The following is a 25244-nucleotide window of genomic DNA, read 5'->3' as shown; positions in this document are numbered from 1 at the left end:
GCGTTTTGAGGGTCCCGATACCAGGATCCTGAGATAATGACCTTAGCTGAAACGAAGAGTGGGGCACTCAGCCGGCTGAGGCACTCAGATGCCCCAGCTTGCATTCTATCTTTCTTTTTTTAAGATTTATGTATTCATTTCAGAAAGAGAGACACAGAGAGAGAGAGAGAGAGAGACAGTGCTCCAGCAGGGGCTGGGGTGGGGGGCAGAGGGAGAGAGAGAAGCAGACTCTCTGCTGAGTGGGGAGCCCCACACAGGGCTCAGTCCCATGACTCTGAGATCATGAAGACAAGGTGCTTAACTGACTGAACTACCCAGGTGCCCAGAAAATAATAGCTTTCTTAAAGAGGTCTTTAATAGAGACACATTGGCCAAATAGTTCCACTTCTTGCAGTTTCCATTTCCTTGCCCTGAAACTGAGAAACAGGTATTTCAAACCCAGATTTCCTCCTTGCACCTAGCTCTCCACTACCCTTCCCCCGCAACACAGTTCCTACATCCTGGGAGGAAAGGCATGACCTATATTGAATGAAGATTAATTAGTAATCACCTGTTTCGCAAAAACAAACAAACAAACAAAAAACCCCACAAAACCCACGTGTCCCAGAGGGTGAATAGGGGCTGTGCTTTCACAACCACCCTCACAGTTCTTCACCTGTAGATTCTGGGGCAAGAGCTATATTAAAAATGTTTGAATTCTCACTTCTCCCATTTTTTAATAAATGGCTTTACCTTTGTCCATATTCCAAACAAGGAGGTTTCGTTAGACCTCACTGCTCCCTGTGTATCTTGTTGGGCATGTCTTGATACCCCGAGCCGTGCCCTAAGACCAGCCAGGCCGGGTCACTGGAACATCCCTGAGGACCAAGAATGTAAGTTTATAGTTCAGTGTTAAATACACTGACTCTGTGGTCAGACAGCCAGGCTTGGAATCCCAGCTCTACCACTGAGGTTTTAATACTTGGGCAAATTTCTGCGCCTCAGATTTCTGGGTTCCTGATTTGTAACATGGAGATAATGGTAGTACTTGTCTGTGACTACAGAGCCATATCTATTAAGAATAGTCCTGATTTTTATGTTCTTCATCAGTGCCTCTGCATTCAGAAGACTCAGACCACTGAAACCTGGCTCCTTAGCAAATCCCATCATTCTAAGGGTGGTACTTTGGATGATGGTTCCAAGCAAAGAGGGGGCAATAATGGTTCTGCAAGGATCCCCAACTCACCTTAATTCAACAAATACCTATCATTTGTCTACCAAATGTCAGGGCTGGTACAAAGCCCAGGGACACACACATGACTATTGCACCATCCCTCAGGTACTCTGGTAGGAGGGGGGAGGCAAACACAGATGCAGACTACAGTCCATAGGGAAGAGGACTCGCAGAGGAGAAACTAAAGACTTGGGGGAGCTGTGGAGAAAGGAACAGCTAGCTCTGTATTAGAGAGGATGTGGGGCTGTTTTTTACAGGGTTGATCGAGATGTTGGGAAAACAAGTACAAAAAAACTGGGTGGGCAGCTGTAACTGTCTGGGCAGATATTTTGCCTGGAGACTTGTCTTACCTTCCCCACCAGGGGAAATATGTAGGTGTTAGAAGCAGCCTGTCCCATGACAAAGGAGATAAAAGACTCAGACTCTATACCCAGCCAGTGCATGGTGCTCTGAGCAGTTGCTCAGTAAATGGCTGTCCCAGTGCTGGATGGATGCTGGGCCTGGAGAGATGTGGGGGCAGGATAATGGTCTGCAGATATTTAACTAGATGATCTGTGGAAGAGATAAAAGGCAATTTTTTATTTTATTTTTAAAAAGATTTTATTAATTATTTGACAGAGATCACAAGTAGGCAGAGAGGCTGGCAGAGAGAGAGAGGAAGGCAAGCAGGCTCCTTGCTGAGCAGAGAGCTCGATGCGGGGCTTGATCTCAGGACCCTGAGATCACGACCTGAGCCGAAGGCAGAGGCTTTAACCCACTGAGCCACCCAGGCGCTCCTAAAGACAATTTAAAAAAATTATTTATTTGACAGAGCGAGCACAAGCATGAGAAGTGGCAGGCAGAGGTGGGAAGCAGGCTCCCCACTGAGCAGGGAACCTGATGTGGGCACTCTTTTCCAGGACCCTGGGATCACGACCTGAGTGGAAGGCAGATGTTTAACTGACTGAGCCACCCAGGAGTCCCAGATTAAAGGCGATTAACTCCAAGAGGTGGAGTTAAATTCTAGGAAAGAAAGTTGGTTTGAAAGTGTCAAATCCTAACCACAGACTACCAGAGGAAGCTGATTTGAGAACAGTTCCCTTTCTTGGATTTGTTCTTACTCATATATTTCCCTAAATAATAACTTTCTAAAAATTAGAGACCTCCAATAAAAATTCCTTTTTTTAAAAGATTTTATTTTATTTTATTTGAGAAAGAGAGAGAGCACAAGCAGGGGGAGTGGAAGAGGGAGAAGCAGGCTCCTTGCATAGCAGGGAGCCTGATGTGGGGCTCCCTCCCAGGACCTGACCCAAAGAGAAATGCTTAACGGTCTGAGCCATGCAGGCACCCCCTCCAATAAAAATGCTTAACTGCTACCAGGACTCCACTCTCTTGGAGCTGTGAATGGGATTTGGGGAGGACAACATCAAACAATACACTGTAACTTCATGACAGTAAAAATGGTTATGAAGTATATGGTGCTATAGGCTCTTATGACAGGGACAGAGGTCCAGTAGTTCTAAGTAGGGGACATTGGAATTGAGATCTTGAGGGCAGTGTTAATTAAGGGAAGGGTGCTGGTTTGAGGGAGGGTGCGGTGTTCAGGCAGAGATAGGGCTCTGTAGGCAGGGCAACAGCCTGGCCAAAAGCCTGGAGGAGGAAGAGGGCTTGTTTTAGGGAAAAAAGATCCCAGGAGAGATGAATTAGGCGAGGTGCCCCTCCAGTGAAGACTGGAGAGGTATGCAGTGATTAGACCATGTAAAGTTTACTTTGCCACAATTCAGATTTCGAAGGTGAGGAACATGGTTTTTTTAATTCACCAGTGTTTCCCCAGTACATAGTAGTTAGTTGTGCTCTAAATCTGGTTTAAAGATTACTTTATCCCCAAAATAATGTGATTCACTTTTATGCAGAACAGTGAAATAATTATATTTGTCTCATTTTCTTCATATGCGCATAATGGGGATAATTGTCGTGGAGAACATTCAGTAAGGTGATGCCAATCCCGTGTTCATCAGTGAGAGCTGAGGTTTTGGTGAAATATTCCTAAAACTCGGGATAGTTTTGAATGAGTGTGTTAGGTTGGACGCCTGGGTGGCTCAGTGGTTTAGGGACTCTGCCTTCGGTTTGGGTCGTGGTCCCGGGGTCCTGGGATCAAGCCCCGCGTAGGGCTCTCTGCTCGGCGGGGAGCCTGCTTCCTACTCTCTCTCTGACTGCCCCTCTGCCTACTCGTGATCTCTGTCAAATAGATAAATAAAATCTTAAAAAAAAAAATCTTTAGAGTGTGTTAGGTTTGGGGAGGTTGTATTTGTTGAGCGGAAGGTGACGCACTGCAGTCCAGATGAAGGTTGAATTTCTTTCCTGGAATTGGGAAAGAGAACTGGGAGGGAGAAAGGCCAACCGCAGGCGGAGCGCGTGCTGCTTAGTCTTCCCTAAGCTCTTCGCGGCCAAGTCCTACCCCGCCTCTAGCTCTCGCCCCGCCCCTCCCTGCCCCTCGCCCCACCCCATCTACTGTCTCTTCGCCCCGCCCCTCCTTTGGTCCGCCCGCCACCATTTTGCACTGTGCTCCGCCCACTTACTCCTCCTCTTCCGCCCTGCGTTGCAGCTGCGCAGTCGGTGCCCCCTTTTAGGTCTGGGATCGGTTTCCTGGTTCTGGGCTCCCTGCGAATTTTCTCCAGCTCAGCCATGTGGAGAGGACGGCAGGGCCGCCTCAGGCCGGTGGGCTGCATAGTGGAGGAGCTACGGTGCCAGCGCCGGGAGCGGGAGGCAGGTGCGGGAGGGCAAGGAAGGCGGGAAGATACCGGCGAGGGTATACCGTAGCACTCCAGGAGGAGTGCTGTGGTATGGCGGATGGTATGGCAATCGGGGATAGATGAGGAGGCCCCCGGGTGGCAGACGGGGGTCCTAGATGTCCCTCCTACGTTTAGCCGGCTCCTTTGCCCTCAGCATTGCGGAAGGCGCGGAGGGAGCAGCAGCTGGTCAGTAAGAGGCTGCTGAGAGACGACGTCTTGGAGGAAGCCGAAGGGGAATGTGTGGCCATGATCCTCGGGGAAGCTGAGGTGAGGGGACCGGGTGCTTGGTGAGTTCTGCGCCCACTGGCGCCAAATTCCTTTTGAGCTCGGCCCCTTCAGTACCTCCATCCATCCAGTGGGCCAAGCCAGAAACTGGGAAATCATCCTCGAGAACTGTGTCCCTCATCACCACATCAGTACATCAAGTCCTGGGCGTTTTTCATCTCTTGAAGAGCTCTGGTGTCTTCAAGGGCGTCAACATCGCAGCTACTACCATCCTCTTCTCTGGTATACACACAGTAGCGGTCTCACAGATCATTTACATCTGTGCTTGCGGCCTTGAAGTTCATTCTCCATACATCAGTCAGATGTGGCTCTCACAAATCCAAAATTTGGGGCGCCTGGGTGGCTTAGTGGGTTAAGTGTCTCCGACTGGAGTTCCGCTCAGGTCATGAGCTTTTGGTGGTGAGATTGAGCCCCCCCGCCCCATCTTGGGCTCCGTGCTCAGCGTGGAGTCTGCCTGAGGTTCTCTGTCCCTCTCCTTCTGTCACTCTTCTGTGCAGGCTTTCTCTCTTTGTCTCTCAAAGAAATACATCTTTGGGGCATCTGGATGGCCTAGTCGGTTAGAGGTCTGCATTTAACTGGGGTCATGATCCTAGGATCAAGTCCTGTATTTGGTTCCCTGCTCAGCAGGGAGCCTGCTTTTCCCTATCACTCTGCTACTCCCCCTTCTTGTGCTCTCTCTGAAATAAATAAAATCGTAAAAAGATCTTTAAAAAAATAAAAATTAAAAATCCTTCCTTCCTAGATGAATGGTTGCCCAGCTCCAGCCTTGCCAGTTTACTCATCTTAGCCAAAATTCTCCCTTTTCAGTTTTTGAAAGAATATGCTAGGATCTTTCTTGTCGCAAGGCCTTTACATTTGCTACATCTAAAAATGGGTCCTTTTTAGTATTCTGTCTTGACAGCCTGTTTGCAGAATATTAATCATACTAATTGTTTGTTTATTGTTTCTCCAGCTAGACTTTAAATCCTTTGGAACCTAGACCCTATCTTACTTGTTGTCATTGAAAACTCAGATGGCCTATAGTATCTGGCATGTAGTAGATGGTAATTATTTATTGACTAAGTGAATGAAATGGTTAGTTTTAGCTGATTTATTCATTCAAGCATTGGGCATCCCCTTTGTTTATATTGTCTATGTTTACATATGTTGTTTACAAAAGTATTCATGTCTAGGTTATACCATTGGTTTGTTGGTTCATTGTGTGCTTACTTCATCCCAAGACACTGTGCTGGGGACTGAAGTGCACAAAGATGAGAGAGTCCTTTTCTTCGTGGTACTTGGAGCAGCCCAGTGAAGAAGACAGGCATGTTACCACCTGTCATGAAGGAAACATGAGGCACAATAGAAACCCTTAAGTCTGTGAAAGGAAGCTAGAAAGAGGAACAGAAATCTGGAGGGAGTGGAGGACCTGGGGATGATATCCCTGGCAGAAGGAATAGATCGTGCAAAAGCTTGGAAGCATTAAAAAACAAGTCCTGTTATGCTGGGTGCTGTTGGAGTATAGGTTGCATGGGGAGAATGGCTAGAGGGATGAGTTGTGCCAGACTGAAAGATTTAAATGTTATCCTTGAAATAACTCTGTAAGAAGGCAGGAAATACGTTATTCCCATTTTTCAGGTGAAAAATTGAGGTTTAGGTTCCTTATAAAGTAAGTGACAGGGCTGATATTATTAAACCCAGTTCGGATTAGTCCTTTTGTCTACTCTATTGCACAATTGATGCTTATTAGCCATATTAGCCTGAATGACAAGTTCTAGGGACGCTGCAGCATTAGAGTGCTCACAGGTGAGGTGGACAGAGTAGGATTCATGCTTGCTTTCTGGCAACTTTGTTTCCATCACTCCTCTTCCTACCCTGCACTCCAGATCCAGCAGTTCCTCCAGTTAGCACAGCGGGGGACAGATGAAAAGCAGAGAGAGAGAGCTCTGGTCAGCCTTCGTCGAGGCTTGCAGCACCCTCAGACGCAGCAAACCTTCATCTGGTCAGTATGGGTGGTGAGTGGGGCCTGGGCCTCTGAGGGATGGACAGGAGTGTGGAGGGGATGGGGCACAGGCTGAGCAGGGCTCTGGTACTCACTCATGTAGGCTGGAGGGCAGCATGCGGACCCTGGTTGGGCTTCTGACCAGCAACCGAGCCCTGTTGCAGCTAGAGGCCGCTCGGTGCCTTCATGAGCTCTCTCATTCCGAGCAGTCTGCGGTGGCTGAGGCCTGCCTGCCAGCCACTTCCTACCTTCTCACCTACCTCTCCGGTCACAGCTCAGACTTTATAGTAAGCCCTCTCCCTTCCTACCTTGTTCTTGACTTGGATTTAAATATTGTGCTTTTGGGTTTAGTTTGAGCTGGCACATAGGGGGAAGAAGAAAATTTGTTTCTCCTGATGTCCATAGCCATACATAGGCCCATCACCTTCCATTCCCTTTTACCCAGAGCCTTAAAGGGAAAACTTCATCCTCTGCTCTCCCACCCCCACCCTAGCCTGAGTCAGGCCATGCCCCGTGCTTTTGTTGTCCCACTCTCAGGAGCTCTGTCTGTATACACTGGGTAACCTGATTGTGGAGAGTGAGGCTGTGAGAAGGCGGCTCCTGCCACAGGGCATTGTTCCTGCTTTGGCTGCCTGCATCCAGGTGAGCATCCATCTGCTTTTTCCCTCCTTGGGCAGCCCTCCCCTGTCTTGTCCCTATATGGCCCCCTGCTTTGTTTAGGCAGCTCCAGCCTCTGCCCTGTGCTAAGGGATTGAAAGTCATAGGAAATCTTATGACCCAGCTTCCAGAGTCAGATCTCTACCCTGTCTACTTCTAGTCTCCCCATCTGACTGTGCTGGAAGCCCTTGGGTATGCCTTGTCCCAGCTTCTGCAAGCTAAGGAAGCTCCAGAGATGATCATCCCGTAAGTAAAATTTTATCTCCAGATGTGGAAGCGTATGTGACCTACTTGGTGATGTAGCCCCCGGACACCAGATTCAGACTTGTTTCTGAAACCAGTGCACATTTTAGCTCTGTATCTGGCTGGGAAGAGGTTTGCATTTGGATACTTTCCCACCTGCTGTTAGGGTTTGGGAAGAATGACTGGCATCTTGCCTTCTGTGGTTCCAACTCACAACTCTCCTGTTGGCAGTTCCGTCTTGGGCTCCACTCTCCCCCAGCATATCCTACAACTGTTGCAACCTGGACCAAAGCTAAACCCTGGGGTTGCTGTGGAGTTTGCCTGGTGCCTGCACTACATCATCTGCAGGTAACACAGACCATTTGCAAAAGTACCACAGACTTGCCCTGGGGCTCCTTTCCAGACCCTCGGGTTTTTGAACTTTGGTTTCTGGAATTGCAGTGAGTTTTCTTCCTCCTGTGGTCTTCTCTGCTTGGACCCCAGGAAACCCATCACTCTAGGGCATTTGCCATCCTCAAGGTGGGATTGATTGAGTTACTTGCGTTTTATTGCCTAGCCAGGTCAACAATGCACTGCTTATCTCCCATGGGGGTCTCTCCACTCTGGGGCTGCTGCTATTGGACGTGGCTGGGGCTGTCCAGAGAACTGAGGATGCAGGACTGGAGTTGGTAGGTGAAGAGGACAGGTCAAGATCTGGGCTACCTTGCTTCCTATTTTGCTACTTACTACGTAGGTAACCCCTTCCCCCTTACACTGTACTCCCAACTTGTCTTTGCAGCTGGTATGCCCTGTACTTCGGTGTCTAAGCAACTTGCTAACAGAAGCAGCAGTGGAGGTTGTGGGAGGGCCAGATCAGCTTGAAGATGAGCGTGTGGTGGCGGCCTTATATATCCTTCTGCAGTTCTTTGTCCAGAAACAGCCCAGCCTGCTTCCTGAGGGCCTTTGGCTCCTCAACAACCTTACTGGTATGTACTGTAATGTGCCTCGGCCTAGACCTTTAGGTTCTGGGAATGCTTCCTCATTGCCTGGGCTGAGGTGGGTGGGACTGGGGGCGGGTGGCAGGTTCAGGTCCCTGTTTGAGGGACTTTACCTTGACATTTTCCCTTCCAGCAAATAGTCCTAGTTTCTGTACCTCCTTGCTTTCCATGGATCTGATCAAGCCTCTTTTGCAGTTGTTGCCGGTTTCTAATGTGGTGAGCGTATTGGTAGGTATTGGGGTCACTTAAGTCCTGGATCTTATGGCCAAAGTAAAAACACTGGGAGCAGGCCTTTGCACTCATAAGTATCCTTACCTGAGGACTGGCAGGTGGTGTGGTGTGGATGGCTTCAGGGCCAAACCAGTCAGGTGTGAATCCCTAACCTGTTTTGGTTTTTTTTTTTAGATTTTTATTTATTTACTTGACAGACAGAGATCACAAGTAGGCAGAGAGGCAGGCAGAGAGGAAGGGAAGCAGGCTTCCCGCTGAGCAGAGAGCCCAACGTGGGGCTCTATCACACGTGGGGCTCTGGGATCATGACCTGAGCCGAAGACAGAGGCTTTAACCCACTGAGCCTCCCAGGTGCCCCTCCCTAACCTGTTTAACTAGTTACTAACCTTGGGCAGATCAGCTTACCACCTTGAACTTTAGTTTTCTCGTGTGTAATTTGAGAATACCAGTGCTACCTGAGGCAGCTCTGAGGATTACAAAACATGTGTGTGCTTGGCATGGTGCCTGACCACATGATCAGCACTCCATATATTCTAGCTCCATGATTAGTCTTTAGTTTTCATCCTTTGTGGGGACTGTGTATACATGTCTCTCTGTAGGTGCTCACAGTTCTGTGCAACGTGGCAGAGAAGGGTCGTGCTTATTGCCAACATCTATGGCCAGGGCCCTTGCTCCCCTGCTTGATGGGCACACTGGCTTCCTCTGACACTGAAGTAGTAGGCCAGAGTTTAGAGCTCCTGCATCTGCTGTTCCTCTATCGGCCAGAGGTGAGTTTTGGCCCTGGTACCCATGTTCTGAGGCCTGTAGTCTCACCATGGTCCCTTTCCCTTTCCATCCTATCTATAGCCACTTTTCTGGGCCTGGCAAGCCTATGTGGACTCCAGTTCAGAACTTGCAGCCTCTGGTTGGGAAGGCACTCTTCCAAATAGAGGTGGGCTAACCTGTAAGGCTGTGGGAATCTAGTGTTGGGGCACAGGAACTCGGGTGATGAATCCTTTTCCCTGCCCTCAGGCTGTGGAGGCATTTCTGCAGCATTCAGGGCTTCAGGTCCTAGAAAAACATCAGGAAGAGGCACAGCTCCAGGATCGTGTGCATGCTCTCCAGAAGACTGCTCTTCACAGGTGACCTGGCTTCTCGATACCACTCATTCAACTCATCACCTCCCCCACTCCTCTCAATTTCCTTGCCCCTGGATCCCCTTTTGAGGATTTAGAACCATAATGACATCTCATATTCTCTGCTCCTGTGTCCAGGACAGAATAAAGTTTTATTTTTATAGTAAACTGCTTTGCCTCAGTGATTGCGTGATAAGGGGTAGAGGGTAAAATGAGGGTAAGAACATGCAGAGATGGTGTTTTCAGCACAAGCTTTATACAGAACAGAACACTTTTTTCACACTGTACTCGGTCCAACAGAGCCCAACCTGTGGGGCTTTTGCTCTTAATCAGTGGAGGCTTCAGGCTTTGCCACTTAGCACATTCTCCACGGCTCTTGTTACCTGATCAGCACTGAAGTTGTTCAAAGAGACATTCTTCTCTTGGCCAAATGCTGGGGAGAGAGAATAGGGGCTAAATATCTAGTATACACTGTGGGACTACCAAAATATTAATAAAAAAGTCTTTATCTTCAACTTACAGTCTTGTTAGAGTGAGGAAAATAGTACAGAGATATGACCAAGGTGTATTTGGGATGTCTAGAGTTTATCCAGGGGGTCTCAAACACATCTAGGAAGCCCAGATCCAACTAGAATTTTGGCTGATTCTGGGTGGCCACCATGGGAAGGAAGATGTTTCAAGGCAGTTTTTAGGGGCCTGGTAAGGTATTTATTATTAGCCACAACAGTGCTTTGCCTGGGCCTAGCCTTGGCTGGATGTCAATTCTGTGCCAGTCCTAGTTTAAAACACTAAAGTAATTTGCATCCATCTCCCCTTGTCTATGGGCTTTTTCCTCCAAACAAATTTTAACATATATTGCAGTTATCCACTGTTAGAGTCAGTTAACCTTAGGTATGACTTATTTTCTCCCAGCCCCGACATTCCTAGAGGAAGGCCTACTATGTGTCAAGCAACATGACCATAATTTCCAGATTGGTAAACTTAAGAATATGATGAACAGGATAAGGGCAGTGTTATATGATTTGCTAGGGAATGCCTTATTAAGGAGGTGATAAATAATTTCAGACCTGAGTAACAACAACATGAATTCTAACGAGCTAGCCATGAATATCTGGTAGAAGTTCATCCTAGAAAGGGGGGGACAGGTGTAAAGGTTAAAGGCTATTGTATCCTAGCTATGTAATCTTAGGTATGTTTCATAAAAAAATTTTTTTTTGGTAAGCTCTATGCTCAACATGGGGCTTAACTCCTGAACCAGAGATCAAGAGTCCTATGCTCTACTTACTGAACCAGCACCTGCCCCTGTTTGGTAAAATTTTTGACTCACCGTTCTAACCTCTACAGTAAGAAAAGAAGAATCCACCCCCTCATATAATTAATGAAAATTAAATGAGATTTAGACAAGGAAGTACTCAACGCAGAGCTTAACATTAACCTTAACATCAACAGAGCATATGCTTGTATTACTGAGATTCTCACACTACCTGAAACGGCACTGACCACACGTCATGTGTAAGGACCCACTTCGATGGGAATTGATGAGCATCGCTTCCCAATATGAACCCCGTTTCGAATTACGAAACCAACAGCTCCTGGTCCCTATGCAGGACAGGGCCCGCCTGCATATTGGTATTGCTCGAGACACCAGCATTCTACAACCCCACGAATGTAGGTTTATATGAAACAACGTCAAAAGCAAGGCCGAAGTCCGAGTTCCAGGATCCCTACAGTGGGTTTCTGTGTGACCCTGGATGACCTTCTCTTCTCCAACCCTTGTTCTCCTATCGGGGTCCCAAACTGCCCGCTTCCCCGCTCACCGTAGCGGGCCCATAATTTGGGCTGCACATCAGAACACTCGCGGATTAGGATGGGCAGACTGGGGTTCGCCTTCTTCAGCTCCACATAGTGTTTCTCGATGAATTCCCTGTTGGGGGGAAGAGAAAGCCGTACGTGCTTGTCTACGCGCGGGACTCCCCAAACATCCGAGAGGTAGAGGTCATGACCTGGGCGCCCCGAAGCCTGCCGGCATACCATCTTGCACCTCACCTGACGCCCTGGCTTCCGGGTGAGCGCTGGCACAAGTGGAGGCGAATCTCACGGAGGCCAAGTTTGGCCCCAATCCCGCGACTCGCTGCTGCAGCCGCCATCTCCCCTAGTGCCTAACTCTCCGCCCTAGGACTTCCGGCCAAGTTTTCCACTCTGACCAATCGCGGCCCTGCCAGTTCCCGCGATAGTTAGATGTCTTACAGGGGGCGGGGTAAAGTTTAGCCAATGTCTTAAAAGCATTGCAGAAGGCGAGTGCCGCTTATTTCCATTTTCTCCGCGAGTGGGCGGAGGCGGAAGGGCTGCGGAGCGCAAAGCACTGTGGGATTGTTCCTGAGGTGCATGGTGGGAAAAATCTTGTCCTGGTTGTGTTGTCTTTGGAGCTTCAGTTCCTGCTGGCGTTGAAAAACCGCAGACGAAATGCCAGAGCGAGACAGTAAGGCTCGGGTCATTTGTCCTTTATTACCTACAGGACTTGGAGTGTTGTTTTCGCTTCAGAGTTTAAGCACTGTGCGGGTGGTGGAAATCTGGCGAAGCCCTTTAGTATCAAATGAAGCCGGGCAGCTCCGGACTGTTGTCTCTAAGCTTTGTCCTAGCTCCAAGTGACGACTGGTGTGTATTGTCTCTGAAGTAGCCCCTACCGCCCGCACTTAATCTTGGGTCGCGCCAGTTTATCTTAATCGCAGCATCTTGGATGTTATTTTCCGGAAGTATTTGTTGATCCTCCAGCGCCGGTTTAGGGGCCCCCTCCTTTGCACCAAGAATTCCTTGTATTTTCTCACTTGGGTACTTACTACTTTGTGTGGTCACTGTTGCTGCTTTTGCCTTTCTTCTTCACTAGAATGGGAGCAGTTTGACGTGAAAACATCAGTATTGTTCACTAATATAGTCCCAACTTTTGCACAGGAACTGACACGAAATAGATTTATTAAATTAACGCCAGGGGTTTTTGTTTGTTTGTTTGTTTGTTCATTTATTTATCTACTTATTTTAAGGTGAGCCTTTCTCCAACCCTTTGGCTCCAGATGGCCACGATGTGGATGATCCTCACTCCTTCCACCAGTGAGTATTTCAGTATAGGACTAAGTGTATGAGCTGGGGATGAATAGAGTGGTGTGGAAATGGTGAAGGAATTATAAATGTCTTGTCAACAAGGATGGTGAAAAAAATTGTACCTCATGAGCCTTTATCTCTGAACTTTAGCTGCATAATGTCGACTGCATAAGAATATTAGAGGGGAAGTTCTGGCTGGGAGGGTGCGAGTTTTAAAGTTAATGTTTAATTATACATGATACAGGAATTCATCCTTGTAGAAAATTAAAGTAGAAGTAAGAGTAATATTCTTTTTGATAACATCCCCAGTTCCAGTCCCTTTCTTGGAAGTAACCACTGTTCCTTTTCCTTTTCATATGTGTCTTTTTCTACTTAAATTCCATTTATATGCATACATGTAGGTCTGAGGAAGATATATTATTATTTTGTAAGATGACGTATTAAAATTAAGTGAGGTTGTATTATATATTATATCATTTTGCTACTTGCTTAATTTCTCCACTTATGGTCTTAAAAATTATTTTCACTTAAGTGACAAAGACTCCCTCCCCTCCTTTTTTAAAACACATTTATCTCAGAGAGCGAGAAAGAGTAAGAGTGTGTTAGCAGTGGGGAGGGGCAGAGAGAGAGGGGAAGCAGATTCCCCAGTGAGTGTGGAACCTGGTGCAGGCTTGATGTGCTACACCTTGATCTCTGGACCTGGAGATCCTGTCCTGAGCCAAAACCAAGAGTCAGACACTCAACCGACTGAACCACCCAGGCAACCCAAGGACTCCTGCCTTGACTAGACTTTCATCAAACTTCTCTGGAATCCATTTTTGGCAAGTCCTATTAGGTTCAGTTTAAGCAAAGAATGCTGTTAAGCCATTTTATGGAGAGTCCCCTTAAGTAATCAAATAGATCAAGTCAAGCTCCTTTTTCCCTACCCTTAATGGCTAGCCAGTTTCCTCTTAATAATTTTTTTTTAAAGATTTTGTTTATTTATTTGACAGAGAGAGAGAGAGAGATCACAAGTAGGCAGAACAGCAGGTAGAGAGAGAGGGGGAAGCAGGGGCTTGATCCCAGGACCCTGAGATCATGACCTGAGCTGAAGGTAGAGGCTTAACCCACTGAGCCACCCAGGCACCCCAGTAATTTTTTTTTAAATAAACGTCCAGTTGTCCCAGTTCGTTTTCAGAGTTGAGTTTCAGTCCTTCTCCCCTATAGCAGTAGTCTTTATTCCTGTTATAGTAATCTTGAGCAGTGTCTTCCTTGGGAACACTTAGAAGGATTCTTCGCTAAAACTGGGCACAGCAGGCCAAGGAAGAGAGTCAGAAGAGGGCTCAAATGGACCCGATTAAACTTTGGTCAAGGAGTGAAGTTTTGTCACTGTACTGATTAAAATTATCTCTTGTACCATCATTGCTGTCTGCCACATAATGTGGGAAACACTGTCATGATCTAGTCTTTAGTTAATGGTCATTTAGGTTGTTTCCAAGTTTTTATTACTTTCAAAGCTGAAATTGTGGGGTGCCTGGGTGTCTCAGTTGGTTAGGCATCGGCCTTTGGCTCAGGTCATGATCCCAGGGTCCTGGGATCGAGCCCCACGTTGGGCTCTTTGCTCAGCGGAGAGCCTCTTTTCCCCGTCCCTCCGCCTGCTGGCTCTTCCTGCTTCTGCACATGTGCTCCCTCTCTGTCAAATAAGTAAATAAAATCTTAAAAAAAACCCCAAAACTGAAATTTTATTTACACGCCTTTTTATACCCTATTCCAATAATTAACAAAGCTAAATATGGGTGCATGGAGTTGGTAGGTCATAGGATATACCCACTTAAATTTTGATACAGCCAAATTACTTTCACATTTGCTGTACTGACTTATGTGCCTCTCAGTGGAATATTCACTTTACAAATTCTCACACATACGTGATTTATCAGACTTTGTAATAGTCAACACTCTGATGCATTAAAAGTGGCTTTTTAAAAAAATAATTGTATTTTCTTGATTTCTAGTAAAGTTAACCATGATTTTTAACATACTCCTTTTTTGATTCTTACTGGATACTAATTTTTAAAATTTTTGCCTTCTAGATCAAAACTCACCAATGAAGACTTCAGGAAACTTCTCATGACGCCAAGGGCTGCACCCACCTCTGCACCGCCCTCTAAGTCACGTCACCATGAGTAAGTTCTGGGGTCCTCCAACCTGTCTTCCATCTCCTTCCTACAGAATCTGCTGAACTAGATGTCGTATGAACTGGAAGGCTAGTTCTTTTTTGACGCCTATAATTCTGATTCTCCCTCTCTGGAGATTGAAGCTCCAGTGAAATCTAGAGTGTGCTAAGATCTGAGTACGTTCCACATACCACTTGTACTAATAGAATGCCACTAGTGCTTAAAGGGACAGATTTCAGGGTCCATTGCAGCCCTAGGAACTCAGATGCTGAGGTAGATATTGGGAGATACAGAATTTTAATAGTGCTTCAGGTGGTTTTGCTGCTTTCTGAAGCTTAGAAACACTCACCTACAAATAGTGGTCTGGATCTCTGCGTGGTTGAAGCTGTTGCTTTGTTCCATATTCTAGGCCTTTCTTCAGTCCTCAAAGCCAGTTGTTGGGGGTTTCTGGGGCTGTGGCAATATTTTGCTTTCAGTGAATTTCTTTCTCTTCTAGGATGCCAAGAGAGTACAATGAGGATGAAGATCCAGCTGCACGAAGGAGAAAAAAGAAAAGGTAAAGGAAGGATGAAGGAGTGTTGGACTGTAAGGTGGACAGTATTTTTTTTAAAGGCGTGGAGGTCAGTAGTTACTATGAGGCTGGAGATTAAGGTTTTCCTTTATTATCTGAGGTTCTCTGGTTTAGTGGAGAAGAAAGATAGGCAGAGTGGCAGTTTAGGACTTTGGGGTCAGTGTGCAGTATTTTAATCTCATCTCTCCAGTTCTTAGCTGGATAATGATGGGGTTATTCCCTAACATGTCTAGCCCTCGGTATTCTCATGAGTAGAGTGATTTCATAACTTTTTTTTTTTTTAATAAAGATTTTATTATTTATTTGACAGAGATCACAAGTAGGCAGAGAGGCAGGCAGAGCCGGGGGTGGGGGGGAGAGCAAAGAGCCCAATGTGGGGCTTGATCCCAAGGACCCTGAGATCCTGACCCGAGCCAAAGGCAGAGGCTCAACTCACTGAGCCACCCAGGTGCCCCTGATTTCATAAGTTTTATCAGGTTGTCATGAGGATCAACTGTGGTAATGCATGTAAGCACTTAGCACCAGTATCTGGCATATTGCAACCACCCAGTAAATCTTATCTGCCATTATCACCATCATCATCATGATTATTTATAAGATACTAAAATTTCTGGACCTTGTGTTTTGCTGTTATCTCTTCTGGGGGAAGACCAGCAAGGGATAATTTTCTTTTTCTTTCTTTCTTTTTTTTTTTTTTTGAGTGTGAGCATGAGTTGCGGGGAGAGGCAGAGGGAGAAGCAGACTCCCCACCAAGCGGGGTGCTTAATGTGGAACTTGATCCCAGGACCTTGGGATCATGACCTGAGCTGAAGGCAGATAGCTGAACCAACTGAGCCACCCAGGGGCCCAGGAATGATTTTCAGTTGAAATTTGGAAGGTGATAAAAGTTTAGATAACTTCCTTTTGCCCTACAGAAAAGTCTCATCTTTAGAGACTGAGTGATACGCAGTTGTGTGGTATTAAAGAATTCTGAAATGACAGATGGAAGGTTCCATGGTAGCACTGAGTCTCTCTGTGAGCTGGAAGATGCCATAATTCTGATTTTGAGGACTGTCCAGAGTTGGCCAGCAGTTCTATGAGGATGTATATGAGCTTTCACCAGACAGTTGGATAAAACAGGCAGGAATAATTCTGCTGACCTTGGGATAGCAGCTGGTGAGCCTTACACATTTGTTTTTCTCTGGTCACAGTTATTATGCCAAGCTTCGTCAACAAGAGATTGAGAGAGAGAGGGAACTAGCAGAGAAGTACCGTGACCGTGCCAAGGAACGGCGAGATGGGGTCAACAAAGATTATGAGGAAACTGAGCTGATTAGTACCACAGCTAACTACAGGGCTGTGGGCCCCACTGCTGAAGCGTGAGTACCCAGGCTGCCAGGGCAGGATTCTCTCAGCATCCCAGTGGCCTACAATCACAGTGTGAATTCTTGTTAATACTTTCCTTACTTTGGAACCCAGGCTGAGCTATTTCAAGAGGGACTTGGTACTCACAAATAACTATTCTAACGTGGCTTCTTTCATTATACAGGGACAAATCCGCTGCAGAGAAGAGAAGACAGTTGATCCAGGAATCCAAATTCTTGGGTGGTGACATGGAACACACCCATTTGGTGAAGGGTTTGGATTTTGCTCTGCTTCAAAAGGTGAGCCATGGTGGGTGGGTAAAGAGTAATCCTAGAATGCTGAATCCTCTTGTATGGGCCTTTCAAAGTGAAGGAGGGAGACTGCTCTTAGCCCAGACCATATAGGAAGAGTAATAGTGGCTCTTGATTAGGACTAATTGGTACTCATCCTTTAAGTCTCAGCCTTAATTTTATTTTTGGGGGGGAAACCTTCCCTGATCACCCAGGTATGGTTGTTTAACCATAACAAGTGAGGTTGTTAAACCCCACTCCTCACTTCCCACTTCTTGTATCTCTGTATAGCTCTTTTTTTTCACATAGCATAGTTATCACATTTTGTTTGTTTGTCTCTTCTGCTGTAAGCTCCGTTAAGGCAAGGACTATATTGTCTTGCTCAGTATTGAGTTCTTAGTTCCTGGCACAATGTGGTATATAGTGGTGTTAGATAAACATATGTAAAATGAATAAACGTCTAAATCCTACTTGGTTTCCTGTTAGGTACGAGCTGAGATTGCCAGCAAAGAGAAAGAAGAGGAAGAACTTATGGAAAAGCCCCAGAAGGAAACCAAGTAAGTAAATGCCGGGGAAAGTTGCGGGTTTAGGAAAGTGGGACCTAAAGTAGGAACACATTTGGTAAAAAAGAAAATTTTTTTTTGTCTTTTCAGGAAAGATGAGGATCCTGAGAATAAAATTGAATTTAAGACACGTTTGGGTGAGTACAGAATTTTTACAGTAGTGGTTGTGCATTTTAGGTCGGTTGTAGGCAATTTAATGGTCTGAGCAAGATGTGCTTTCCCTTCTCTTCAATCTGCTTTCCTCTTTTCTTTTTTCCTCTTTCTTGCCCCGACATTAGCTAGTTCTCTTAGAATACTCTACCAGAACTTAGATGTGGACTTAGTCATTTCCTTTATTATTAATATCTCCTCATTTATGTTGGAAGCTCTTGCAGATTGTGGCTTATGCATTGAGGAAGGCAGCTTATAGCTTATCTGTTAAAAGAGGTAGCATGGTTGGTGATTAAAAGCTCAGAATTTGCAGGCAGAGACCTGGGTTTGAATCCTGGTGATGAAACTACACTAGGGATGTGATATTAGGTAACTCATTCACATCTCAGTGCCTGTTTGTCTCTCTGCAAAAATAGGGTTAATTCACCTCATGGGATTATTGGAGCCATTAAGAATACTATATGCAACATGTCTGTTTTATTGAGTATGTAGCCAACCCGGTTTTTCCATCATTGTCAGTATCCCTTTACACCTCATCCTTCTTCCTCACAGGGCCTAATACAATGCGAAGCCCATAGTGCCCCTGAGAATACAATGTAGAAGAGTGGATAAGAGCTCAGGCTTTGGAGTTAGATAGACTGGGTCCCAATCTTTATTCTCTCACTTCGTAGCTGTGTGACTTGAGGTAAATCACTTCCCTTTCAGCTTTGGTATTCTGATAACTTAAAAGGAGATAATGATGTGTACCTTACAGGGCTCTTGTGAAGACTGAGGCAATAGTATTTGGTGTGGTGGCACAGAGTAAACACTTACTAAATGGCAGCTGTTAGTGTAGAAGTTTCTCAGTGGCTGTGCTTGCTCCTGGTCCTCTTTTTGTAGGCCGCAACGTTTACCGCACGCTCTTCAGGAGTAAGGCATATGAACGGAATGAGCTGTTCCTGCCGGGCCGCATGGCCTATGTGGTAGACCTGGATGATGAATATGCAGACACGGACATCCCCACCACCCTTATCCGCAGCAAAGCTGATTGCCCCACCATGGAGGTAAGTGTTTTGAGTCCTGAGAGCCTGTCAGGTGGGCCTCAAACCTGGGAGTCTGCCTTCCTTCTGCCCTGGATCTCATTCACCACATTTAACCCTGTCCACTTTTAACTTTCTAAATGTTAGTTGAATCCATTCACTTTTCTCTGTTTCTATCAGTAAAATTCCAGTTGAAGCTGTCATGTCTGACTGGAAATATTAAAAGATGCCCTTGTTTTGTTTCCTTGCTTTCACCCTGGTTTCTTTTCAGTATTTTATTTTTTTTTTATTGAGTCGTAATTCATGTGCCACATAATCCACCTTTTGAAAATGTATAACTTAGCAGCTTTTAGTATATTCATAGAATTATGCAGCCATCACACAATATAAAAAAATTTTGGGGGGCGCCTGGGTGGCTCAGTGGGTTAAAGCCTCTGCCTTCGGCTCAGGTCATGATCCCAGAGTCCTGGGATCGAGCCCCACATCGGGCTCTCTGCTCGGCAGGGAGCCTGCTTCCTCCTCTCTCTCTGCCTGCCTCTCTGCCTACTTGTGATCTCTGTCTGTCAAATAAATAAATAAACAAAATCTTAAAAAAAAAAATTTTTTTTGGGAAAAAAAAATTTTGATCCACCTCCACCCACCCAAAAGACCCCCTGTTCACTTTAGTCATAACCCCCACAGTCTTCCTATCCCCTTTTACATTGTGATTTTTCACATGTGGCCAGTGTGATATTTTCAACATAGGAATTTTTATCTCACCACACTTGAGAAGCTTTCAATGATTTCTCATTATTAGGATAAAGAGTAAAGTCTTTGTTGTGGCATACGAACCCTGGCAACTTCTGTCCTGAACCACTTTTTCATCATGATTCTCCAGTTTATTCTCCAGTGAATCCCAGCTTGCTAGATTCATTTCTTTCTCTCTTTCTTTTAAGAGAGAGAGGGAGAGAGAGTGTAAGTAGGGGCGGGAGGGGCTGAGGGAGAGAGAGTCTGGAGCAGGCTCCACGCCTATTGCGGAGCCCAGTGTGAGGCTCGGTCTCATGATCTTTAGATCATGACCTGAGCTGAAATCAAGAGTCAGATGCCCAACCTACTGAGCCATCCAGGTGCACCTAGATTCACTTTTGACCCAGGTCTTTGTATATGTCATTCTGTGTGCCTGGAACGTTCTATGACACCTCCTTTCCCTGTTTTTTCACTGAGTTGGTTGTAACTTACCCTTGAATCGGTTAAGTGAATGAATGAGTGAATGAATGAGGAGATTCTTGCACTGTGGTATAATATCCTTGCTGCTTCGGGTTTTCAGGCCCAGACCACACTGACCACAAATGACATTGTAATCAGCAAGCTCACGCAGATCCTTTCCTACCTGCGGCAGGGTACCCGCAATAAGAAGCTCAAGAAGAAGGATAAAGGTAATCTGGAGGGTTAGGGAGAGATACCTTAACTCTGGAGGGGCACTTGAGGGTGGAACCAAGGTTTCCTGGAGCCTTTTGTGTCTAGAACATTGGGAGGCTCCTGGGAAGCAGAAAAAAATGGGAGCAATGGAGCATTAACAAGGAGATGGTTACACATAGGTTCTGTCTGCTTGAGCTTCCCAGGAAGCAATGGACAGCTTTGAGGCTTGAGAAGGGAGAGTATGGGGAGCTTTTGTTATTCCACCTTCTAAACAGATGTTTAATGGGTATTCAGAGCTGGAGAGCATGAATTCCCACCCATGGTTCCTTGAGTGGGAATCAACTCAGGAATGTTTTCTTCATTATTCTTTCTATATTTTAGGGAAGATGGAAGAGAAGAAACCCCCTGAGGCTGACATGAAGTATGTATCCTAGCCCTGTCACCTGCTAAGTGTGAGGAAAGGGTTCCCTGTTTCTTGTCTTTGGCATTTTGGGGAGGTCTTGATATGAGAATCTGTGGAGAAATGGTCAGGGAAAATGGAAGTGTGTATGACTTTGGCAGCTAGTGATCTGTTTTTCTAGTATATTTGAAGACATTGGGGATTATGTGCCGTCCACAACCAAGACTCCTCGGGACAAGGAGCGGGAGAGATATCGGGAACGGGAGCGTGATCGGGAGAGAGACCGAGACCGTGACAGAGAGCGGGAGCGAGAACGAGATCGGGAGAGGGAACGCGACCGAGAGAGAGAGGAAGAGAAGAAGAGGCACAGCTACTTTGAGAAGCCAAAAGTGGATGATGAGGTGAGATGTGGCCCTGGTTACCAAGTGGGGAGCTGCCCGTCTCTGTGTCTGCTCTGCCAGGTACAAGATTTGTTTATTATATAGGTGCCTCAGGGCTCCATAGCAGCAGCGGATTCAACTAATCCAGGGTGGGAAGCATCCTGAAAATGAGGCAAAAAGTGGGTAGGGAATTGATTCACCGATCAGTCAAGCAGGGGAGGAATGAATACAAATCCCTCATGGCAATACTCACTTCAGTTTCTGTTTTCTTTCCAGCCCATGGATGTTGACAAAGGTGGGTGACATGTGAGACATCTTGCATTGGCTCTGGCCTTCTTGGGCTGAGAGGCTGCTGTCCTAGAGTTCAGAGTTGGCAAAGGCTGGGATTACGGGACTGCCTGATCTGAGTTCTCATTAAGATCCATGTCTTGCTTCATGAAATAGAAGATGAGTCTGGAGTTACCCGAATCTTCCTGGGCAATGACAGGGCATATTTGCTCTGCTAGATACAGTTCCTCCACCTGCAGGGTTCTGAAGATGTGAGGGAGGTCGAACTGGCAGTATTCTGTATACATAACTCCATTTCAACCAGAGTAGCTTGTTATTTAAGGATTCATTTATTTCCAGTAGAGAGAAAGAAAGAGCACGTGTGCGTGCGCCCACATAAGTTGGGGGAGGGGTGGAGGGAGAGGGAGAGAAAATCAAGGAGACGTCCCTCAGAGCCAGGAGCCTGACATAGGGCTCAATCCCATAACCCTGAAATCATGACCTGAGTGGAAACCAAGAGCTGGCTGATGAACCAACTGAGCCCCCCAGGTGCCCTGGAGTAGCTCGTTATTAGTTGGAATTTGAATAAAGTTTTGTTAGCTAAAAGCTTTTTCTTTTGCTTAAAAAAATGACTTTATGAAAACAGGTTGGAAAGTATGTTTCGGGAGGGGGCAGAGGTAAGTTCCTTGTTTCACAATCTGAACAGAGATCTCTTTTCCCTTAGGACCCGGATCTGCTAAGGAGTTGATCAAGTCAATCAATGAAAAGTTTGCTGGGTCTGCGGGTTGGGAAGGCACTGAATCATATCCTTTATTTCAATACGTTGCTGGAATCTAGAAAACTTGTCCTGTATTCTTTCTAATTCCACCTACCTCCCTGCTTCCCCACAACCCCCGCTCCCACCCTGCCTCTTGCCTTTTATAGTAAATTTTGTCAGGGATGCAATTATTTCGACTTTACCATTTCTCAGAGGATCTACTCACGTCCTTAAAAGTTTTCATGTTGGGGCGTTGAGCCCTTGGTCCTTCCTTCTTTAAGCTTTTCTGCTATAGGTAGAATTATTTTCTTTTTTTTAAAAGATTTTATTTATTTATTTATTTGACAGAGAGAGAGAGAGAGATAGATATCACAAGTAGGCAGAGAGGCAGGCAGGGCTGGGCGGGGAAGCAGGGTTCTCTGCTGAGCAGAGAGCCCGATTCCGGGCTTGATCCTAGGACCCTGAGATCATGACCTGAGCCCAAGGCAGAGGCTTAACCCACTGAGCTACCCAGGCGTCCCTAGAATTATTTTCTTTAACATAGCATATGCTGAAGAAGCCAGAGGACAAAAAGCAGCTGGGAGACTTCTTTGGAATGTCCAACAGCTATGCCGAGTGTTACCCAGCCACGTATGTGAGACCATTAAGGGAGGCTGGGATGATTGGAGAACAAGTTGTGGGGAGGAGGCTGAAGTGGAAATCTGATTACTTGGGACTAAGGGGTACTTTTTACTTGGATGAACATTTCTTTTAGGCACTGAGTGGGAGGTCTTGGGTTGGGGCGTTGGTCATTTTTAGGCATATAGCATCTTAGTTGGGAAGGTTTCTGGCTAAAGCGTAGGAGTCTGGGTCTGCACCATCTGTCTAACTTTTGCTTCTTTTCAGGATGGATGACATGGCTGTGGATAGTGATGAGGAGGTGGATTACAGCAAAATGGACCAGGTATGGCATTGGAAGGATGAGTGGGGAGTCTTAGGCAGTTACTCTTTGGCACATACCTCCTTCCCCCCTCCCAACAGATTGGTGTCTCCTTTTCTGGGCCTTCACCTTCCTTCAACTGCAACAGTAAGAGCAGCAGCATTGTGGAGTCATGGGAAGCTTAACTTTTGAAGTGTTTGTACAAAACAAAATGAGATAGGCTAAAAATAGATTTTTTTTCAAAAGATTTTATTTATTTATTTGAGAGAGAGACAGTGAGAGAGAACATGAGACGGGAGAAGGTCATTGGGAGAAGCACTCTCTGCCAAGCTGGGAGCCTTTTGCGGGATTTGAGCCGAAGGCAGTTGCCTAACCGACTGAGCCACCCATGCACCCAAAAATAGATTTTTTCTTCTTATTTCTGACAAGTGTCAGATTTTGATTTCCATTGTAGGCGTAAGCAAGCCTTTAGTGCATAAATAGAAAGGGTAGAAGGAATTTCAGTGGTTAGAAAATAATCAGATTTTATTCTAGCCAGGATTGAAATGTTCTTTGCTAGTCTTAAAAACAAAAATACTGGGTGCCTGGGTGGCTCAGTGGGTTAAAGCCTCTGCTTTTGGCTCAGGTCATGATCCCAGGGTCCTGGGATCGAGGCCCACATCCGGCTCTCTGCTCAGTGGGGAGCCTGCTTCCCTTCCTCTCTCTCTGCCTGCCTCTCTGCCTGCTTGTGATCTCTGTCTGTCAAATAAATAAGTTAAAAAAAAAAAATCTTAAAAAAAACTCCAGAAAAACAAACAAAAAAAACCCAATAATACTTTTGGGGCACTTGGGTGGCTCAGTCAGTTAGGCGAAAAGACTCTTGATTTTAGCTCAGATCTCCATCTCAGTGTTTTGAGTTCAAGCCCTGTGTTCGGCTCCATGCTGGATGTGAAGCCTACTTAAAAAAACAAAACAAAACAAACCTCAACCCCTGACACATAACACCATTAATGGTAAAGAAATTTCATCTACTTTTTCATTGTTTCTCTTTTCTGCAGTGGTTGAGCCTGGTTTATTTCCATCTTGGAGACTTACTTAACCCTGGTTCTGCCATTTATTTAGTTTTATGGCCTTGCCAATTAATTTTACTGCTTATGCCCCAGTTTACTCATCAGGAGAATGGAGAGGACTGTGGTTCTCTTTTAATAGCGTTTGAGAGAATTAAATATGTGTTTAGTGTTCAGAACAATGCCCAGTACATAGTAAGTAGATAGTAAGCATTTATTATTATTTATCAGGGTGGGATTTACAAATAATGCAACAGGATTGTGAGAGGACCTGGCTTTAGTAAGGGCTAAAGTTCTTTTTCCATGACATCTCTTCCTTCTCTGTCCCCATTCTGTCTTCCAACAGGGCAATAAGAAAGGACCCTTAGGCCGCTGGGACTTTGATACCCAGGAGGAATACAGCGAGTATATGAACAACAAGGAGGCTTTGCCCAAGTGAGTCGGTACTAAATACGGCTAGGGAGTGGGGAGAGGGATGATGATGGAGTGGGCTAGCCTTCACCAGGTTTGAGGGTAGTGTGGCTGAGACATTCCTAAACAGGGTCTTTAGTCACAGGGCCATCTGGGAACACCTCTGTACTGTCATGCAACCTCTGGTGCCTTCTTTCCCTCATTTGTCCTTTATTTTTCTCAGAGCTGCATTCCAGTATGGCATCAAGATGTCTGAAGGGCGGAAAACCAGGCGCTTCAAGGAAACCAATGATAAGGCAGAGCTTGATCGCCAGTGGAAGAAGATTAGTGCAGTAAGTGAGATCACTTCTTGGGTGGACTTCAGCTGGGAGGAGACACTGGCCCACAGATAAAAGGAATAGGCAGGGGGGAGAGACCCATGGAAGTGGAGAGAAGTTCGCCTTGTGCCTCACGTGATCAGACTGACAGTGTAACTATTGGGTGTAACTGTTCTTTTTTGTAGATTATTGAAAAGAGGAAGAAGATGGAGGCTGATGGGTGAGCACCAGCATTCTTCTTCTGGGGCGCTGTGGGAATTGCTTAGAGAACTGATCTTAGGCTGACTCACTTTTCCTTCCATTGCAGAGTTGAAGTGAAAAGACCAAAATACTAATCTCCATTTCCAAGTCCAAAAAGATTCCCCACAAGGATGGACTCACCAGTGCTTGCTTTCTTTAATTCCCAAAAAAGTTGCAAGATCTCTTTTTGTCAATGTATATAAAATGTTACTGTATAATCATTTAGTTTCATTAAATCTGGCTAACCTACTATCATGTCTTCTCTGTTGGAGCATCTTCCCTCCTGGGCCCCTGAAGCACTAAGATGGCTTCTAATTCTATTGATTGTGTAACATGCTCATGCAGAAAGTTAGCTTTCCTTGAGCTGTGATTTTTGATTCCTAGGCAGTAAGGATCCTAGCAAGGACACCTAGTAGAGAAGGAAGTAATGACCTTCCTGATGGGCAAGAG

At 45.9% G+C, this 25244-nt stretch overlaps 3 protein-coding genes across 6 annotated transcripts; 2 read left to right on the top strand and 1 right to left on the bottom strand.

Annotated features, from left to right (window-relative positions):
- Nucleotides 1-3813: 3813 nt before the first annotated feature.
- TMCO6 (transmembrane and coiled-coil domains 6) lies at nucleotides 3814-9641 on the top strand. 4 transcript variants are annotated; one of them, XM_044226222.1, is made up of 12 exons: nucleotides 3814-3962; nucleotides 4139-4251; nucleotides 6135-6250; nucleotides 6354-6537; nucleotides 6788-6892; nucleotides 7068-7153; nucleotides 7382-7498; nucleotides 7707-7818; nucleotides 7929-8115; nucleotides 8261-8355; nucleotides 8958-9125; nucleotides 9370-9641. In XM_044226222.1, exons 1-12 carry the CDS (start codon nucleotides 3878-3880, stop codon nucleotides 9481-9483), a joined length of 1482 nt encoding a protein of 493 aa, XP_044082157.1. In that variant the 5' UTR covers nucleotides 3814-3877; the 3' UTR covers nucleotides 9484-9641. The 4 variants fall into 4 exon arrangements, with proteins under 4 accessions (XP_044082157.1, XP_044082151.1, XP_044082142.1 ...); XM_044226216.1 differs by having other exon boundaries at nucleotides 8958-9289; nucleotides 9370-9435; XM_044226207.1 differs by having other exon boundaries at nucleotides 8958-9460.
- Nucleotides 9642-9707: 66 nt separating this feature from the next.
- NDUFA2 (NADH:ubiquinone oxidoreductase subunit A2) lies at nucleotides 9708-11662 on the bottom strand. Its single transcript, XM_044226243.1, has 3 exons — nucleotides 11520-11662; nucleotides 11291-11397; nucleotides 9708-9906 (listed from the first exon to the last, which is right to left on the bottom strand). Exons 1-3 carry the CDS (start codon nucleotides 11618-11620, stop codon nucleotides 9815-9817), a joined length of 300 nt encoding a protein of 99 aa, XP_044082178.1. The 5' UTR covers nucleotides 11621-11662; the 3' UTR covers nucleotides 9708-9814.
- A 148-nt stretch (nucleotides 11663-11810) lies between these two features.
- IK (IK cytokine) lies at nucleotides 11811-25044 on the top strand. The gene is made up of 20 exons (XM_044226195.1): nucleotides 11811-11952; nucleotides 12512-12578; nucleotides 14639-14731; nucleotides 15219-15278; nucleotides 16484-16651; nucleotides 16822-16936; nucleotides 17414-17484; nucleotides 17581-17627; nucleotides 18520-18683; nucleotides 19966-20074; nucleotides 20439-20478; nucleotides 20639-20858; nucleotides 21114-21132; nucleotides 21829-21907; nucleotides 22411-22491; nucleotides 22747-22804; nucleotides 24173-24261; nucleotides 24461-24569; nucleotides 24740-24774; nucleotides 24862-25044. The coding sequence occupies exons 1-20, from the start codon at nucleotides 11937-11939 to the stop codon at nucleotides 24887-24889; spliced, it is 1668 nt and encodes a 555-aa protein (XP_044082130.1). The 5' UTR covers nucleotides 11811-11936; the 3' UTR covers nucleotides 24890-25044.
- The last annotated feature ends 200 nt before the right edge of the window (nucleotides 25045-25244 follow it).

This window comes from Neovison vison, chromosome 1 (assembly GCF_020171115.1).
Source record: "Neovison vison isolate M4711 chromosome 1, ASM_NN_V1, whole genome shotgun sequence".
NCBI classification, from domain to species: domain Eukaryota; kingdom Metazoa; phylum Chordata; class Mammalia; order Carnivora; family Mustelidae; genus Neogale; species Neogale vison.
Note: the sequence above shows the minus strand (reverse complement) of the source record. Positions and strands in the feature narration are given on the sequence as shown.

What these genes read in the sequence shown, in the direction of transcription:
- TMCO6 (XM_044226207.1), top strand. Translation starts at nt 3,878, where the DNA reads ATGTGGAGAGGACGGCAGGGCCGCCTCAGGCCGGTGGGCTGCATAGTG. An exon ending in GTCACAGCTCAGACTTTATA is followed by an intron (nt 6,538 to 6,787) that starts GTAAGCCCTCTC and finishes TCCCACTCTCAG; the next exon opens with GAGCTCTGTCTGTATACACT. An exon ending in GCTCCAGAGATGATCATCCC is followed by an intron (nt 7,154 to 7,381) that starts GTAAGTAAAATT and finishes TCCTGTTGGCAG; the next exon opens with TTCCGTCTTGGGCTCCACTC.
- NDUFA2 (XM_044226243.1), bottom strand. Translation starts at nt 11,620, where the DNA reads ATGGCGGCTGCAGCAGCGAGTCGCGGGATTGGGGCCAAACTTGGCCTC. An exon ending in CCCGGAAGCCAGGGCGTCAG is followed by an intron (nt 11,398 to 11,519) that starts GTGAGGTGCAAG and finishes TCCCCCCAACAG; the next exon opens with GGAATTCATCGAGAAACACT. An exon ending in CAAATTATGGGCCCGCTACG is followed by an intron (nt 9,907 to 11,290) that starts GTGAGCGGGGAA and finishes CTCTCTCCCCAG; the next exon opens with CATTTGGCCAAGAGAAGAAT.
- IK (XM_044226195.1), top strand. An exon ending in TGAATTTAAGACACGTTTGG is followed by an intron (nt 17,628 to 18,519) that starts GTGAGTACAGAA and finishes CTCTTTTTGTAG; the next exon opens with GCCGCAACGTTTACCGCACG. An exon ending in ATTACAGCAAAATGGACCAG is followed by an intron (nt 22,805 to 24,172) that starts GTATGGCATTGG and finishes GTCTTCCAACAG; the next exon opens with GGCAATAAGAAAGGACCCTT.